Raw genomic sequence first — 18,976 nt, forward strand, 5'->3', positions numbered from 1 at the left:
GGCCTGGCGTCCTGGACCCCAGCCCGGGGAAATGGCAGTTGGTCCGCGGCAGTTGGGAGCGCGAGGTGAAGGCTGTGGGCCGCACAGCTCTGCGCTGGGAGCCTTGCGTGCTGCTTGCTCCTGCTCTGTGAAAGCAGGATTTTGAAAGACTGGTTAGGTTTGAATTCTATCTGAGACCAGAGGAGGGGAAGGGGAGGATGGGCGGTGGAGGGAGGCAAAAAGTTACTAGGGAGAGACAGAATCCTTGGAGCGGCTGAGCAGCAGGGCGGTTCATACGTGAACTTTTACTTCTTAATAACAATACTATGTTGTCATATGTAACAGTGCTTTACATATAACTGGACAGTGTCAACCATAGGTGGACAGTCTGGCTAATAATATTCAAGGGACCAAACCAGTATAATTACCTCCCAGATGAGCAGCTGAGCTAGCACCACCAAAGCTCCAGCTTGTTCCCTGATGGTTCCCACAACCACAGGCCAGCTTTGTCTGCCTTGAACTTTTCCTCGAGAGGGTGAAACGCTTGTATTCCTTCACATAAGGTCCCGGGGTGGTTCCCATTGGCGCAGAGTGCACGTTGAACATATCACCGCGTATTCGGTATTGGTCTATGAGCATCTCTACGTGTGGATTTGGTTTAATACTGAGTTTATTCCCGGAGGGGAGTTGCCAGATCAGAGAGTGTGTTTTGCAAATACTCCTGAAGAATCCTTCAGGACTGGGCTACTAATTTACATCCCGCCAGAAGTGTATGGAGACTTCAGATTCTTTGTCAGAGCTCTTCTAGTTAGCTCCGTCAGCTTGAAACAGCCTAGAGTCACCTGAGAGGGGAGCCTCAACTAAGGGATTGCTGAGGTCAGATTGGCCTCTGGGTGTGTCTAGGGGTGAATTTTCTTCCTGGGCTGGTGGTCCTGAGCTGTGTAGGAGAGTTGACTAAACATGGGCTCAGGAGTGAGCCAGCGAACACCATTCTTCCCTGGTTTCTGCTTCAAGTGCCCGATTGAGTTCCTGCCTGGAAGTGTAAGCCAAATAAATCCCTTCCTCCCCTAAGTTCCTGTTGTCCACAGTGCTCCTCACTGCAACAGACTGCAACTAGAACAAATATCTGCCCTCACTTTTTCTATTTCATTTTGGTTTGAATTTGTTTTCCCTGATGGCTAATGAATGTTTAGCCTTTCACATACTTTTCTGTGTCTATGAACAATATATATGACAATATTTTATTAATATATTACCATATATAATATTTAATTATATACTGTTATCTATTATAGATAGTCTCTTGGGCATTTGCCTCCTTGAGATGCTGTCCCCCCCCCCCTGCTTTCTAAAGAGGCAGCTTTGCCTCTCTTTTCTTGTATGCAGAACCTGGACATACATTCTAGACAGGATCGCTTTGTTGGAAGTAATGACTGTAAAAATCTGCGCACACTGTTTGCTTTCAGTAGTTTTGTTGTTACCATTAGTCACGATCAGCAGTTTTCTTTTATCTCAGCCGGATGGGATTTTCATATGAGTTTTATCATGGATAGTCAATTTACTGAAATCCCTTTTCTGCATAAGTACACTGGTCACAAGGCTTTGTTCACTTTTCAGTCCATGTTCGGAGTTAAACTACTGAAGCAGACTCCTGTCCTTGAAATGCATCATGCTAAGTTTTGAACTTTTTATGTATTTTGGATTGACTTACCTACATTCATTTTGGAATCTTTGTCTCCAAATTAATGAGATCCTTTTAGTTTTCTTTTGTCTCAATGAACTCACCCAAGTTTTTTTTTTTTTTTTTTTGTATCAGAGGTATGCTGGCCCCTTGGAAGGCTCTGGAGGGGCAGCCTCATTCTGTAATCTCTTCAGAATTTAGTGTAATCCTGTGAATGTTTTTCTTCCCTGCTCCCCAAGCATTTGTGAACAGAAGGGCTTTCAAGCTGGGACTTTCCTTGTCAGAGGACTAGTTTTACTGTGAATCTAATTTTTAAAAAAATATCTAAGCCTCTTTCCACTTGTGCTAGTGTGAGGCAGTTTATTTCTGAAAGGTTTTGTTCATTTTTTTTCTGAAATTTTTAAGTATTTTTGCAAAAATTATTTAAGTACCCCCCTCCTATGTCATCCTTTAAAAGGCTGTGGCCTCTAGATAGATGACTTTAAAAAAAATAGTATTGAGAACATAAGTTTTCTCTTTTCTTGTGGTCAGTTATTGAATTGAAAATTTATAAAAAGGACCCAGTTTTCACTCATATGTTAATATTTTCTCTATTTTGTTGACTTGATCCTTGTTTTCATTGGTTGCAATTTGTCCTTTTTTTCCTAGCTGCTAAAAATGGAAGTTTATATATTTTTTAAAACTTCTCTTTTCCCTGTGTCCATTTAAATGTATCAATTTCCACCCATCCACTGCTTTAGCTTCATTAAGTATTATACATTGCATATTCTGTATTTCATTGTATATCGGATAAGCTTTATTTCATTAACATCAAGTCCTAAGAGTTTAATTTTCATCATGATTTCCTTACCTCATGTGTTTGGCTTGCACACACTGACCTGTCCTCAATCATACTTGATCATGCTGTATAAACTTCTTAATGTGGATTTTTTTTTTTGCTAGCATTTTATTGAGAAGTTTTTCTCTTTTAGTATCTGCGTTCATTTAGGGTGATTAGTTTTTAGATTTTGTTGTGTCTTTGTTGGTTTATGGTATCAGGGCAGTAAATGCTGGTTTCATTGGATGAGTATGGAGAATCTTCTCACATCCCTCATGTTTAATAGTTTAATGTTTGATTAGTTTTTTAGAAGTTGGGCCAGGTGTCAGTACCGAAGCTACTTGGTCCTGGCCTTTTCTTACTATTGATTTGAAATCATTGCTTGTTGTTAGGCCTGTTCAGTGTTCTGTCTCTCCAGGGTTCATTCTGGAGGCTGAGAGGCTTGTTGGTATACAGCTGTTATTAGCAGTCCTCAGGTGCTCTTATGGTTCTGGGTGATCAGTCACTTGATTTTTTTTGGGGGGGGAGGGGTGTCCCCGAGTTGTCCTGAGTGCTCTTTTGTCTTTCCTCTTATTTTAACTGAGAGTTTTTCAATTTTATGTCTCACCAAAAGCCAACTTTTGTTCTTTGATCCATCGTATGTGTGTTTTTTAAGTCCTCAGCTTTTTTTTTTTTTTTTTCAAGTATTAAACTTTAATCTTTGAACCTGTGTAGTTCTATATTTTGGCCAGTATAACTTCAAATCCACAGACTCTTTTTAAAAAAAAATATTATTATTATTATTTATTACAATTTATTCAATTTGTATCCTGGCTGCGGCCCCCTCCCTTGTCTCCTCCCAATCTCACCCTCCCTCTCCCTTCCCCCCATGCCCCTCCCCTAGTCCACTGATAGGGGAGGTCCTCCTCCCCTTCCATCTGACCCTAGCCTATCAGGTCTCATCAGGACTGGTTGCCTTGTCTTCCTCTGTGGCCTGGCAAGGCTGCACTCCCAGGGGGAGGTGATCAGAGAGCCCACCACTGAGTTCATGCCAGAGACAGCCCCTGCTCCCTTTACTAGGGAACCCACTTAGTCTATGGGCTACATCAGAGCCAGGGTTTTAGGTCCTCTCCATGTTTGGTCCTTGGCTGGGGAATCAAGCCTCTTCAGGGGCCCCAGGGCTCAGTTCTTTTAGCTCTATTGGTCTCCTTTTGTAGGTCCTGTCCCTTCTGGGTCTTTCTATCTCCCCCTTCTTTCATAAGATTCCCTGCACTCTGCCCAAAGTTTGGCTATGAGTCTCAGCCTCTGCTTCAATACCTTGATCCAGTGGCGTCTTTCAGAGGCTGTCCCACAGACTTTTTTTTTTTTTTTTAATGTACATTAGTGTTTTAACTGCATGTGTAAGGGGGTCGGATACCCTGGACTGTTGTGAGCTGCCATGTGGGTGCTGGGAATTGAACCCAGGTCCTTTGGAAGAACAGACAGTGCTCTTAACCACTGATCCATCTCTCTAGCTCCCCCCCTTCCAGACTCTCATATATAGCTATTCTTAAGATGCTTAAGCATTTAAGCACTGGAACACTTAGGTTTCAGTACATAATCTCTCTCTCTTTTTCTTAATGTGCTGCTGATAATATCAGTGTGGGCAATATGCAAATTAGCTTATCAAGTCTTAAGGTCATGGGTTCATCACACCTTAAGAAGAACAGCAAGTCAGTCTAGCTGACTGGCTTTGGGGAGGGCACTTCTTTTGGAAGTCAGATGGTATGAAGCAGCTCAGATCGCTGTCGGCAGGCCATCCCCCTCCTTCGGATAAATACAGGGCTGCCTTGCCTCTTTAAAAAAAAATAAAATAAAACAAAGGAGACAAGACTACATTGGCTTTTTACACTCATTGAGAGTAATTTACAGTAAAGTAACTTTGGAACGACTCCAAGTAAATCTACTTTAAAATATCACCTGAATAACTCTCTGCTCCAGTTAACCCCTTGGCTGCCAAAGTGACAGCAATTGAACTGCGGCCCAAAGATCCCCAGAGCTGACCCCCTAGACATTATGGTATTTTCTCACGTAACCTAGAGACCTTTGCCCACCTAGCATCACTTATGACCTTCAACCTTGCAAGTCTGGTTGTTTGTTTTATTTTTGCAATGCTTTGGACCCAATTCACTGGGCTCAGGAATATCTGAGGCGTTCTGTTGGTTTAGGAGGACCTTCTCAGAGGAATCTTCCTTACAGATGAGCTTGCATACATCTAGCCAGGAAAATAATGTTTTCTGGCTCATATAGGCATTCCACAGGGTCACATGTTTGCCTGGCAAATAAGCCCTTCACTTCTAAGGTCCAAAAGGGTGATGGTGATCCTGGCGTCACTGGGATCTAAAGCCCTCTGAGGTCTTGTGACAAGAGTCCTCACAGCCACCTGTCTATAACTGCCCCTCATATATATATATATATGTGTGTGTGTGTGTGTGTGTGTGTGTGTGTGTGTGTGTGTATCACACAGTGACAACACCCCCCCACCTGAGTGTTAGTTACTATTGATGTTCTCTTTAAAGCTGAGGGAACTAAGGCACAGGAATCCTTTCTCAAGATTACAGCAAGGAAGGAGCAGATCAGCTGTCTATACTGGCTTGCTTGGTTCCAGACTTAGGAAGCATATTCTCAACACAAAAAGCTCAATCATTGGAACAAAGGCCCCCACCTGGTCAAGTTCCCCTGGACAGGTTGGTTATAAGAACGAGGGACTCAGGAGGCAGAGCCAGGCGCATCGTTGTGAGTTTGAGGCCAGCCTGGTCTATAAAGGGAGTCCCAGACAGTCAAGGCTACACAGAAAAACCCTCTCTTGGAAGGAAAAAAAAAAAGAATGAGTGACTCCACCTGTGATGAGGGTTTATGTGCATTTGAGTGGATGTGAAGATACCCAGCTTGAGCAGGCAGGAGAGAGGATACATCATTCAGACTGGGGCTTGGTGGAGGAGGGAGCTGGGAGATTCCATAGCAGAGTGTGCACAGCTTGGGTGGAGGTCAGGAGAGCCTGGCTGGTGTGAGTGCAAGATTCAAGGAGAGAAAAGCTGGAGAGCAGCTGTTGATAGAAATCATGGGATGATGGGGCCGGGCTGGGTGGGTCTCAGAGCATGGACTGGACCCAGGGCGAAGCTTTTAGGATCCAATGGCAGCTAGGAGGCTACCTCTATAAGACTCTGTTGTTCAAAGCAGGACAGAGGGCAGACAAGTGCAGAAGACAAATCAGTAAGACCCAGTGTCTCCCTAGATGTGACAAGGGAAAGGAGGAGGGTGTGTGGGGAGGAGAGGTACAAAGCTAGGTCAGCCCCAGCCTGGCAGAGTGATGGCTGAAATTCACTTCCTCTGACTCTATAACAAGTTTCAAATACTATCTGGATCAATACCGGAGTACATACTGCTTAAAAACAGATTATGGACCACCCACAACATCCTTCAGGAAGGCTTCCTGGACAGGGCTGGTCTAGGTCACACAACACCATGGAGGCCCATGTGAGGCTTCTGTCCATCAGAAAGCAGTGCCCACTCTGAGCAGTTGCCTGGCTTCTCAAGAGCACCAAGTCTCAGCTTTAATGAATGAAGGTCCCTAATCTTGGATCAGCTGCTTCAAAAGGAGCAATTTTGGGTTTGGCTGCAACGGAGCAGTTTTGGGTTTGGCTGTCTTACTCCTTCCAGTCAGGGTGTGATTTTTCATCTGATGGTGTAGGCATTCTCAAAGAACTAAACACGCATTTTGTCCTGGAGCTAAAATTATATCACATCTGATCACTTTCACTTAAAGATAATCACTGGCTGGCCAAAGAATGATGCAGCTAGTTCTGAATAAGGCTACTAACATGTGTCCTCAGAAGAGGACATGCCTCTGGCTAAATCTTGGAGGTCAATGATGGGTTCTTGACTTCTGTCTCCAGCCACTTGATGAGAATCTGGTTCACCTCAGCAGGTCTGGAAGAGAAATAAAGATCAGGTCAACCCATCTGAACCCACTGTCCTAACCTGGCAGACCTGAGCTGGGCAGAATGAAGCTGAACAGCTCATAGATCAGGTGACCGTGGAATCATGCTTTTCCCCCTACCCCAGAGACCCCAGGCTCCTTACTTCTCTATCTGTGTCCAGTGAGCACAGTCCTTGATGTGTCCCCTTTTCAGGTTAGGGATCTGCAAGAAAACGCCATGCAGGCAGATGAGCAGCAGAACGCTAAAAGGGCTGGTTTGGGGCCCGTGCTCTGCCCAGCAGGGCCATCTGAGAGGAGACCCTTTCCTCTATGATTTCCACAGACCGCCTTTGGAGGACCCTTGTGTCATTCAGGCCAGGAATGACAGAGAGACCTCATCAGTGCAGGGAAAGGGAGCATCGAGGGGGCATCCAGTGAGGTCAGCAACGAACCTGGGTCAGGGCAGGACTTTCGCTGACCCCCAACCAGCCCCTCGGGGATGTCCGCCTCTGCTGCCTCCCTTCTGGTACCAGTGCTCTCTTCTATGGACACTCTGATACCCACTGTAGCGGGCTATTCCCTTACCCACTTTTCCATGTTCTTGGTCAGTTGAGGACGGAGCACGACGTCCTTCTCAGCTGTGACCATCAGAGCTGGGACCAGGATCTGGGGAAAACCCATCTCATGAGAAGGCGTTTGCCCTGCGCTGGCTCTGCTCCCACCAAGCTTTTCAAGGAAGGCTCATCAGAATTTGGGTCTATCAGTGCAGTGGTGTGTGTGTGTGTGTGTGTGTGTGTGTGTGTGTGTGTTGTGTGTTAGAAGGGTCAGTGCAGCTGACCTTGTCTGTATCTCAATTAGCTCACAGAACCAAATCAGTGGCATCAGGAAGGAAAAATAGATATTCTTAAAGGACAAGACTCCTTTTGATTTAATAAGATAATGCCAGGAGCTGGAGAGATGCCTTAGTGGTTAAGAGCGCTTGCTGTTCCTGTGAAAGATCCAGGTTCTATTCCAAAGACAGGATTTGGTTCCCAGCAACCCACATGGCAGCTGGCAGCCACCAGCCGATCTGATGCCCTCTTCTGGCCGCTGAGGGCATTGCGTACATTTGTTGCACATAGAAACATGAATGAACAACCTCCCCCCCTCCCCCCGCCACACACACCAAGAAGACAAGATTCAAGAGCATGAGTGGGGCAGCCGTGACAGTTACCCGAGTACTACCAGAAGGGGTAGATATGACACATCCCTAGGAGCTCCAGGGATGCTGAGAGTCACAGACTCTCTTCTCACTCTGCAGTTTGGTTTTCTCTTCCTGTCTTTCTCCTTTCAGTGCTAAGGGTGGAGCCCAGAGCCTCACACACACCCGGCCAGTGCTCTGCCATGGAGCTGTGGTCTCCACCCCATTAACTTTAGTCTGAGTCAGGGTGTTGCTGGGTAGCGATCCTGCTGACCCACACTGAAGTACCCGGGATTACGTGCATGCACCGGATGTCTGACATTTCTTTTTAAGTCGCTTCTAAGCAGCCTCAGGCCGACCTGGCTGAGCGCCTTGCTCCTCATCACTCTCCCTCAGGGACCCGTGAAGTTCAAAAGTGCTGCTGCTGCTGCTGACAGTGATTCCGGCCTGAGCACCACCCTGCTCACCCTTCAGAGTCCTCTGTGCTTCCCTCCATCCCTGGACCCCTCTGTTCTATGGGACTGCAGCCTGGCCATATGTGCCAGTCACAGATGACCATGAGGACAATGACGGTGAGTATTAGCTGAGGAACTACTTTGTGCCAGGGCCCTCCCTCAAAGCTTCTTGTGCACCGACCCATTTCTCAGCGGCACAGCTCTGAGGCAGGCGCTGCTCTTGCCATTTCTTTACTGCAGAAAAAACAACAGAGCACCAGCTTGGTGATGTGATCTTGATATTCCCAGTCATGCAGGGATTAGATCTAGACTGTTTATAAGCACCCCATTACAAGTACTGTAAAAGGAGGTAACTGGGCCCCTAGAGGAGCCGATGAAGCCCTGGCTTCTAAACTAATGTGCTGGTTAAAAAAAAAATATACACAAGTTTTGTGTTTTAACATTTAAGATGCAAAACTATTATCTTTATAGACCGAGAGATTGAAAACCATCATCATCTGGCAGACAAATGAGGAAACTGAGATTCAAGATAAAATCAAGAGGTGACATAATCAGAGGCAAAAGCCACCTCTGTTTATGAGCCTAGCATGCCTCTGTGGATCGGTGCCATTGTCCCTGTCATCCCTACAAGTGACCCTGGCCAGTCTGCAGCCATGACCAGGGCTGCCGCCAGGAGACTCAAACATCCATATAATAGTGTCATTGCCTGGCCAGGGTCCTACATCCTTAGCACCAGAAGCTAGTCCAGGGCTCTCACCAGCAAGAGGCCCTAACCAGAAACCCTGAGTGGGGTCCACCCCAACCCCAGAGGCAAGGAAGAAGCCAAGATCCCTGTGCAGAACCCAGGTCTTGCCAGGTGGGAGCACAGTAAAGGCAGCTCTGGGATCCTGTGTGTGTGTGTGTGTGTGTGTGTGTGTGTGTGTGTGTGTGGTGTCTCCGTGTGAGGTGTGTGTGTGTGTGTGTATGTGTGCACACATTTGTGTGTATGTCTGGTGTGTGTGTTACATATATGCATATCTGGTGTCTGTGTGTGTGGTATATGTAAGTGTGTGTGTGTGTGTGTGTTTGTGTGTGTGTGTGTGTGTGTGTGTGTGTGTGTAGCAGTGCTCACATGCTCACCTTTCGTCCCAACCCGGTACAGTTCCACTTCCAGTTTCTTTCTACGTTCCGATACCAGTTCAGGGGACCTCTGCGGAGGGGATCAAATGGCAATGCAGGTGAGCTTCCAGGAGCCAAGCTCTGTTGGCTCACAGTGACCCTCGGACAATCATGCTGCAGCACACGAAGAGTGGGTCCCTCCCCCCCACTGCCTCTTCCCACCTGCTGCTTCCTCAGTGAGGCCGAGGACAGAAACTCTTCCACCAGGCTGGTACCTCTGAGAGGATTTGGGGGCCACCAGAAGCTGACCCTATGAGTTATCCTCATCTTCAAGGTATGTACCAGAGAGTGGAGACCTGGGTCGGCCCATGCTCACACAGAAGCCACATTCCTGCCCCAGGAAGCTCAGTGAGAAGGGACATTGCAGATGGGAGATAGTACAAAGGCACCATAACGAATGCACATTTGGGCTCACACGGGTTTTGCTTCTCTGAAGACAGAATGTAGGCATGTCTCAATTCTTGCAGGAGCTGTGGTGGCTGCAAGCCAACTAAAAACCTCTGCCTTTTGGGGGACCCACAAACACAAGAAGGAACAAACTAGATACCCGAAAGGAAGCTGCGCACGACAGGTAGTGAGCCTCCTGGCACTGGGGGCATTCAATTGCAGGGCAGGTCACTATGATGATCACGGGAGCTGTCGTGGGAGTAACTGCCTCCCTCTTCCAAGAGCTGAGCACCCTTCCACCCTGTCTGGGGTTCCCTTCTTTTTACCTGAAGCCAGTCTTCTTGAACTGCTGTGCATAAAACTCGATTTCCTCCTCAGTAATAATCCTGCTAGGGCTGAGATTTTCTGAAGTGTCAGCAAGGACTCCTGCAAAAAGACAGCTGTGTTCTCTCCCACTGCAGGCCAAGTGGTTCTAAAGCTGCCGTTCCCAGTGGATATTGCCCCCATCTGAACATGAGGTGAAAGGTCACATGTGCCTTTAATGCCTGTCCATCTGCCCTCTCTTCACTGACTTCCTCGGGGATCCTCCCAACTTGGGGTTCTCAGTATAGAGTGCCATGTTGTCTTCGGAGGTAGGCAGGATCCTGGAAGTGCCCTTAAAGGCATCTCAGGGACAGACATAGCGTTTCACACTACAACCCTAGAAGCAAAGGAGGCAACCACTCCAGGCTTTGATGCTAAATGTCAGAGGAGCAGGAGTCTGCCTCTCTGCTCAACTCTGAGCACTCTGTGGGCAGCACCCCAGGACAGGCCTCCCAGCCAGGTACTCAGGACACAGAGTCGACAGACGAGCAAGGGACTGAGAAGAAGAGAGGCAAGGAAGCAATTATCCACAGAGGAGAAGGACTCTAGGGTCAGGCCCCAGCTCAGCCTCTTGACACAGGTCAACTTCCTAAGACCCGCTTCCTCCGTTTGTAACCAAGAGGTCCCAGAGGGACAGCATTAATAGTGTCAGTGACCATCGCTACTTAGATACGAATGGACAGTAGTGAGGAGGCCATCCCAGATCTGACTTTAGCTAAATCCTGCTCAGCAGGACCAGCATGGTCCTCGTGAGTGGGAACAGGAGTGATCAGAAGAGGCCCACGGGGTGGAAGGGCCAGTGGAAATTTAGGTGGGGTCTAATACCATCTGCCTCTCACACGCTGGTGGCGTTGCAGCGACCACCTCTCCATCCTGGGATGGGGTCCTCATGAGAAAGGGACAGATTGCCCCAGATACTCTCCACAACTCCTCAAAGCATCTCAGGGCTCTGACACTCAGCACCCTATTGGGAAGACTTAGGGTGGTATCATTAGTCATTAGGGGACCTTGGTTGGGCAAGTCAAAGCTCAGAACAGCAGGGCAAGCTTGAGGCTCCTTCTGGGACAGAAGGGAGAGGGAAGCATTAACATTCTGCTGCTGCAGCCCTGCTGTCCCCTCCCCCTCCAGGGATACCTCTTACCCAATTCAGTGGCTTTATGCAAAGCAAGGAAACCCTGTGGGAAGAGAAGTCAGGGAGGGCATCGTGAGTGAGGTCAAATAAGAAGACTGTAACTCAAAACCAATCACAGCAGAACTCTTGCATGGTGGGCTCTGTGTTAAAGTATACAGGAATGGAAGCCGGAAACCAAGGATAGCACAGAACACTGGGCACTGTGTGCTCCAGGCGTGTCCTGTGCATGACACCTACGACTCATAGATGAGGCACTACCATGAGAACTACCATGAGATAACTAGGAATGACAGCCAATACCAAAATAGAATAATTAATGACAGCAATCCTGGAATAGACTCCACCCACCCCACCCCACCTGTCAACATGGAGCAGATTCACACCAGCAGGATGATGTGAGATTTCATTACACTTCTCAGTGAGGCACACAACGTATCACTCACAAATTATCTGTAAAATTTGCCGTTTGGTATTATTGGATCATAGCTGGCCAAGAATAACTGAATTCATAGAAACTGAAACAGTAAATGGGCCTGTGCTATAACACACACGCTAAACTTGGAAAGCAGCAGAGGAGCCTCTCAGGGTCAGAGATGACGGAGCTGAAGCTCCCATCCACAGCTACTGCAGTCACTTGAAGATCTAAGCAATGGCTTGGTCTTGCCAGCCATTGGCAGCAATGAAGTGAGAGTTCAGCCTTGCAGAAGGTAGGGACTGGGAATGAGCAGCTCCCTGCCCTGCCACAGAGGAAAGCTGGCAAGCCGGCCTCCTCAATATGCAGAAGCATCCGCAGAAGGGTACGATGAAAAGGTCTGCCCATGCCAGGCAGAGGGAAAGTTTATTTGCCTCAGTTTGGTACTAAGAGCAAACCGAAAGGTGTCCCTACAATTTCATCATCAGAGGCCTGCCTTCACAGGTGCATGCATTTGAATTTACACCGGTCGTGTGATCTGGAAACTCCGGAAGTGTGATGCAAACAGAGAAGTGAGCCTGGTTGGTAATGTCACCAGAACATGGGACAAATAATGCTGAACCACCTACGAGAGTGGGTCCAGAGTGCATAACAAACAGGCTGGTACAGGTTAAATGTCACTAAAGATGAGCTCACAAACCAACAGAAAGCGCGCACGCACACACAAACACACATACACACAGGCACATGCATGCACACACATTCGAACACACACACACACACACACACACACACACACACACACACACACACACACCTTACCTGCTCATCATGTGCTCGGAAGAAGCTTTTGAAAGTTCGACTCAAGTTCTTTTCCAGTTCAGCCTCGGCCACTCCCTACAACAGTCAAGAAAGCAAAAAAGATCCCTTCAGGATGCTCTGGAAACCGAGGCCTTCTCTCATCTGACAAATGGCCAGGAGCCCCTAGCTTGTGTCCCATCCAGCCCACATTTTGTTAGAATGACATTCCTTGAATTTTTTATTCTGAGCTGTATGTTAGAAAAAGGTTAAACTAGAATAGAAGATGCTACCAGGGATGCTTCCAGAGAGGTGGGTTTGTGGACGATGCTATTTTTATATTGCCTGGATTCCCACGATGAGGTATGACTTGCAAGGAGGCTGCTACAGATTTAAGCTGGCGGCCAGGCTCTGAGAAGATACATGGTGAGACATCTCTGTTCGAAGCTTCCGCTCATGCTTCTCCATTTGACTGGAGGAACATCAACCACCTTCTTTAATTTGGTCCTAAATCGGTCAGACCTTTAGAGTGCTATCAGGGTTATCTTCCTACGGACAGGGCAGCAAATTTCCTTTGTTAGGAAATTCAGTCCTTGGTGGTGACAAATTACCAGGTCCTTCTGTCTCGTGAGAGTGTTATTACAGATAATTGCTTATCTATTATGGGCCATGACAAGCTCTTAAACGCCTTCTGATCCAGAGGCCAGGAAGGAGGAATAACTAGGTAGAAGAAGCATAGAGGTCCACACCTCCCAATACCCTCTCTACTTACATTTCCTCTATATCATCCTTTAAAATTTAACATACATAATTATGAGCTTACTTATGGCAAAACGGAGATGGCCTTGTAATGTGGAGGGGGACTGGTCATTGCAAATACAGTCAAATGTCAGAAATACTATGCCTGGTATTTCTTGGGAAGTACTCATGTTCACTAACTCATCCCGTGAATGCTGTTTAATTCCCTCTTGTGCCAAAGAAAGGGTTCTTGGGGTTAGGCAGGTGGCAAACCCCTTGAGAATAAAGCAGCAGCAAGGCCTGTAAAGTAAGTGACAGTTTACAACGATTACCCAAAAGGCAACAGGTTGCTTTTACTGAAGGAGAGAACACTGGAGCTGGACTGGAGAAGATGAGCAGGGCTTGCCTGTACAGACGGAGGAAGGGTCCTCCAAGGCACAGGCTTGCTGGACTAGGGGATGAATACCATGCTAATGGGTCTGAAATGCCTCCCCGACAGGGAGGGCTAGAGAGACAACTCAGCTGGTTACTACTTGTCTTGTAAGAATGGGGATGTGAGTGTGATGTCTAATGCCCAGGTAAAGAAGCTGAGTAAGGTGGCATCGATTGCAAGCCCAGCTACCGCAAGGTAGGAGCAGGATCCCTAGAGCTTCCTGGCTAGCCAGCCAGGTCTAGGCAAGCAAGCCCCAGGCCAGTGAGAAGAGAGCAAGAGGTCTCCTGACAAAACAGCTGGGTATACTTAGGGTAGCCTTCAGAAGTTCTAGACCATCTTGGAATTAACACAGAATTGGGCATGTGCATGACCTTTTCTGGGCAAGAGACTGTAACTTTTGCTAACTCCCCAATAATTCACTGGAGAGTCAATCACTGGCCTAGTTGCTCCAGGCTTGGATTTGGGAGCATCTCCTCACTTGGGTGGATGTTTAGAATGCAGCTCCCAGCAGCTCCACAGAACCAGACTTCATTTTAGCAACAATCCCCCAGTGGACCTGCACCCCAGGTTCTGATGTCCAGCGCAATGGAGGTCACACAGCACCTAGCAGACCCTAGCCACATTTCCCTCCATATACCCATGAGCTTCAGACCAACATGAAGCCTATACCTGATGCAGAACAGAAGCCAAAGGTCAGTCTGGGTTACAGAGGCATAGAGAGTACTAGTCAGCATTGACCACAGCTGATGGCATCGTACAGTTCCTACAGCTGCCAAGGAATAAAACTAGCACAAAAGGGGACCAACATCAAAGACACTCCAATGGCTAAAGGTTTTCCCCACCAGATACACCAGGGCACAACAGAAAACAAGGTTCTGAAAGCCTAGCTGGAGTCACACTTCACTCATGTTCCTTCCTTGTATGTTTCCACTCCTACCTGTCCAGCTCCATCCATTGAGCCTTTTCTGGGCATTCAAATATATTTTGCTTTGTCAATGGGAAGGAAAAATAAGAATGAAGCAAGGCAAGGTGTTTATGGGGTTGAGAGCAGCCCAAGGCAGGACAAGACAGAGAAAATTAGTGGAATAAGGAAGAGGGAAGACATTTTAGTATGTTTACCCTGTGTTATCTGGCTAATATCCACTTATAAGTGAGGATATACCATCAGTGTCTTTCTGGTTCTGGGTACCTCACTCAGGATGATCTTGTCTAGTTCCATCCATTTGCCTGCAAATTTCATGATTTCCTTGTTTTTAATAGCTGAGTAATATTCCATTGTGTAAATGTACCACAATTTCTGTATCCATTCTTTGGTTGAGGGACATCCAGGTTGTTTCCAGATTTTGGCTATTAGGAATAAAGCTGCTATGAACACAGTTGAGCAAATGTCCTTGTTGTATGGTGGAGCATCTTTCAGATATATGCCCAGGAGTGGTATAGCTGGGTCTTGAAGTATGACTATTCTGAGAAAGCGCCAGATTGATTTCTAGAGAGCTTGTACAAGTTTACATTCCCACCAGCAATGGAGGAGGGTTTCCCTTTCTCCACATCCTCGATAGCATGTGTTGTCACTTGAATTTTTTATCTTAGCCATTCTGATGGGTGTAAGATGCAATCTCAGAGTCATTTTGATTTGCATTTTTCTGATACCTAAGGATGTTGAGCATATTTTTAAGTGTTTCTCTGCCATTCAATATTTTTCTGTTGAGAATTCTCTGTTTAGCTCTGTAACCCATTTTTAAATTGGATTATTTGGTTGATTGATGTTTAATTTCTTGAGTTCTTTATATATACTGGATATTAGTCCTCTGTCAGATAAAGGGTTGGTGAAGATTCTTTCCCTATCTGTAGGCAGTCATTTTGTTCTGATGATGGTGTCCTTTGCTTTACAGAAGTTTTTCAGTTTCATGAGGTCCCATTTGTTAATTGTTGATCTTAGAGCCTGGGCTGTTGGTGTTCTGTTCAGGAAGTTGTCTCCTGTGCCAATGAATTCAAGACTTTTTCCCACTTTTTCTTCTAACAGGTTTAGTGTGTCTGGTTTTACGTTGAAGTCTTTGATCCACTTGGACTTTCATTTTGTGCAGGGTGATAAAGGAGGATCTATTTGCATTTTTCTACTTGTAGACATCTGGCTAGACCAGCACTATTTGTTGAAGATGCTCTAGGATACACATACCAAAATCTACAGACCTAAAGAAGCTAAACAACAAGGAGGACCCTAGGGAGGATAGGCAAACAGATATAGGCAGAAGGCAAACAGGATAGACACTAGAAGCAGCAGAAGAGAGGAAACAGGATAAGAGTCTACCATAGATGTCCTCTGAAAGATTCCACCGAGCAGGGAATTGGAGCAGATGCAGAGACTCACAGCCAAACTTTGGAGAGAGTGCAGGGAGTCTTATAGAAGAAGGGGGATAGAAGGATGTGGAAGGGACAGAAGCTCCACACACACACAAAACAACAAAGCTAAAAACTCTGGGTCCAGGTTGGCCAGCAGAGACTGATGCATCAATCAAGGACCATGCATGGAGAGGACCTAGACCCCCTGCTCAGATGTAGCCCATGGCAGCTCAGTCTCCATGTGGGTTCCCTAGTAAGGGGAACAGGGGCTGTCTCTGACATAAACTCAATGTCCTGCTCTTTGTTCACTTCCCTCTGACAGGGCAACCTTGCCAGCCCACAGAGGAAGAGGATTCAGGCAGTCCTGATGAGAGCTGTTAGGCTAGGGTCAGATAGTAGGGGAGGAGAATTCCCCTTTTCAGTGGACTAGCGAAGGGGGATGGGGAGAAGAAGGAGGGAGGGTGGGACTGGGAGGAGATAAGGGAGGTAGTTACAATTGGAATATAACTTGAATAAATTGTAAAAATGAAATGAAATAAAATAAAATAAAACATGGGGAAAAAAAAAGAAAGACGGAAGAGACGTTCCCTTCAGGCCCTGATTTCAATTTCTCTTTGGTTGAGAATGTCACCTGAGATAACAATGAAAACCCCGCCATCCCAAATGTGAAGATGCTCCCTTTTCTCAAAGACAAGAGCATCAGAGCAGCTCATGGACACTCTCTGCTTAAGGCCTGAATGTGTGTAGTCTTTGAGTTTTACCTCCTCGGTGTCTGTCATTCTCAAACGTGAGCTATGCACTGCACAAACCACCTCACAGCGTCACTGACAGAAGAAAATTCTTAAGAATAAGAAAAAGGAGTAAATCAATTCAGTTCATGAGCGTCAGTACTGCAGCTGAAGCCATGTGTGTTAGACTCTAAAGGCCATCCTTTAATGCTGGCCCTGGGGCTCAGAAGGAGCTGTCCCTTCCTTGCAGGGCTGACAAAACATTTATCCTGGTGAAAATGCAGTCTTCCTCAAATATTCAGGAGCACAAGCACTCTCAAATCTTCTGTTCTGGCCTTCACCTTTGTCCTCCTCTCCCTGTCAGCAAGATGGACTCTGCTGCGGATGAGCAGAACCACTTATGTATGTGCTTTCTGAGTCTCATCACCCCTTGGTATCTGTTTACTTTTCTAGGCACCAGGTCAGAGCCCTGTGGAGGCCTCTGCAGGGCCCCAGACACTGACACATGCCCCTGTCCTCATCCTCAGCAGCTGCTGCTGGGGCAAGGCTGGCTCTCTATAAATAAGAACCCTGACCGAGGTCGATCCGCAGGCTGGGCAGGCTCTCATCCATCACTGCCAATCTGCAGCTTCCCGTTGCTGTTTCTCGCCTGGCATTCATCACCTTGCAGAAGGCGTCCATTGATTCTCTGTTGTAATTGAATCTTACAAACGAGCGGGCTCGTAATTAACAAGCCAACATGGCTTTCATCAAACATCTCCAACTGCAAAGTCAGCACGTGGGGATGACCAATGTCCCCACTTCTTCCCTACCATGGGCACAGATCCAGGGTCAGTCCGCCTCAAGGGGCACCATGTTCAGAACCAAACAAGGTGACCTCTTCCAGTGTCAGAGGGCCCCAGGACTGTGATCACCACGTGGCTTTGTGCATGTGGCTGTAGGCGTCTCCTTTCTGAGAACATTGGCTCAGCCCTGCTGTACCCCAGGGCCATCCACAGATGTTGCAAGAGCAAGGTGAGCCCTGGCCCTCAAGGCGAGAGAGGAGCACACACATAGCAATGTGGGACTGAACAGGTAGAGCTCTTGGACGGTGGTGGGAGGAACAGGGCTTCCTCAGGAGGTGGGGATTCCTGAAGGAGGCGTGGCTTCTGCCTGCTTGGTTCAGAAGTCTTCCCACGGTCCAGCTCAGTTCACTGGTTAGCATCAAGGACAGACTCTTGAGCTTTCTGACCAGGAGAACTCACAGCATTCTCAGAGAGCCCCTGTCAGAGGCCTTGTCAGACCCCATCACAAGGATCGCCACAGTCCAGGGCTGTTTTAGAAAGTCATCTTTGTGGAACTTGTGCTGCTACCTAGAAAAAACTTTTTCAGCACCCTCGAGTGCCTGCTGTGGGGTGCCTGCTTTGGCTGTCGGTGCCATTTCACAAGGCTCAATTGTCAGTGAGCAGAGTACAAGGTCCCTAGCAAGAGCCTGAGACTAACATCTTCAAGTGAGCACTCAGCCCCTGGCCAACACATCACAGAGGCAGCAGAAGCCAGCCTGACACCATCACCTGCTCCTCAGCCTGTGGCCTCCCTGACAGACACAGAGAAATGTTCACCTACTGAAAAAGGACCCACTGGATCTGTGGTCGGCATGCCTGAGTCTGTCTGCAAAGTCATTTCTAACTAATGCTTCAGAATATTTAAGAGACAGAGAGAAGCTGAAAGAGGGAGGAAGGGTGGAGTGGGGAGAGGGAGGGAAGGAGAGCAGAACAGAAGGAGGAAGAGAAAGAGAAGAGAAGATAAGAGAAGAGGAGGGGAGGGAAGAGGGAAGGAGGGAGGGGAGAGGAGAGGAGAGGAGGGAAGGAGGGGAGAGAAGAGAGGAGAAGGGAGAAGAGAGAAGAGAAGAGAAGAGAAGAGAGGAGAGGAGAGGAGAGGAGAGGAGAGGAGAAGAGAAGAGAAGAGAAGAGAAGAGAAGAGAAGAGAAGAGAAGAGAAGAGAAGAGAAGAGAAGAGAAGAGAAGAGAAGAGAAGAGCAACAACATTGGTATCATTGCTCTTGGTGCTCCCCACACCTACCGGTTCTTGAAAGTACAGCTGATAATTTAAAACGGAGAGGGACCTGATCGCTTTCATAGGGGAAACCTCAGGATTTGGAGGCGAGAATGGAGTATTCAAACTGGCCACGGCCCTGCAGGAAGAAGCAACATTAAAGCAGAGAATCTGGTGAGGAGACGGACAGGACTCAGAAACGACATTTCAGGCTGAAATGGAAGCTGAAGTGAGGTCTCAGTCTGGCAGTGAGTGGAGGGCGGGATTAGGTTCCTGACCTGTGGGGGTTTCCCCCACTCTATTGCAGCTATTTTTTAAAAAAAAACTACCTGCCTTAGACACACACATACATATGTGGACACACACACACACACACACACACACACACACACACACACACACACA

At 47.3% G+C, this 18,976-nt stretch overlaps 1 protein-coding gene across 1 annotated transcript in view; it reads right to left on the minus strand.

The window, feature by feature from the left end:
* Positions 1 to 4,329: 4,329 nt before the first annotated feature.
* Ephx2 (epoxide hydrolase 2) overlaps positions 4,330 to 18,976 on the minus strand; it is a 41,752-nt gene continuing 27,105 nt past the window's right edge. The window contains exons 12-19 of the mRNA XM_055609995.1: positions 18,599 to 18,710; positions 12,324 to 12,398; positions 11,099 to 11,132; positions 9,921 to 10,020; positions 9,169 to 9,238; positions 7,000 to 7,080; positions 6,579 to 6,637; positions 4,330 to 6,425 (exon numbers count right to left, since the gene is read on the minus strand). Coding sequence (XP_055465970.1) covers positions 6,347 to 6,425; positions 6,579 to 6,637; positions 7,000 to 7,080; positions 9,169 to 9,238; positions 9,921 to 10,020; positions 11,099 to 11,132; positions 12,324 to 12,398; positions 18,599 to 18,710 — 610 coding nt within the window. The 3' untranslated portion in view covers positions 4,330 to 6,346. The remainder of the gene's footprint in view (positions 6,426 to 6,578; positions 6,638 to 6,999; positions 7,081 to 9,168; positions 9,239 to 9,920; positions 10,021 to 11,098; positions 11,133 to 12,323; positions 12,399 to 18,598; positions 18,711 to 18,976) is intronic.

This window comes from Psammomys obesus, unplaced genomic scaffold (assembly GCF_907164565.1).
Source record: "Psammomys obesus unplaced genomic scaffold, mPsaObe1.curated_primary_1811, whole genome shotgun sequence".
NCBI lineage: Eukaryota > Metazoa > Chordata > Mammalia > Rodentia > Muridae > Psammomys > Psammomys obesus.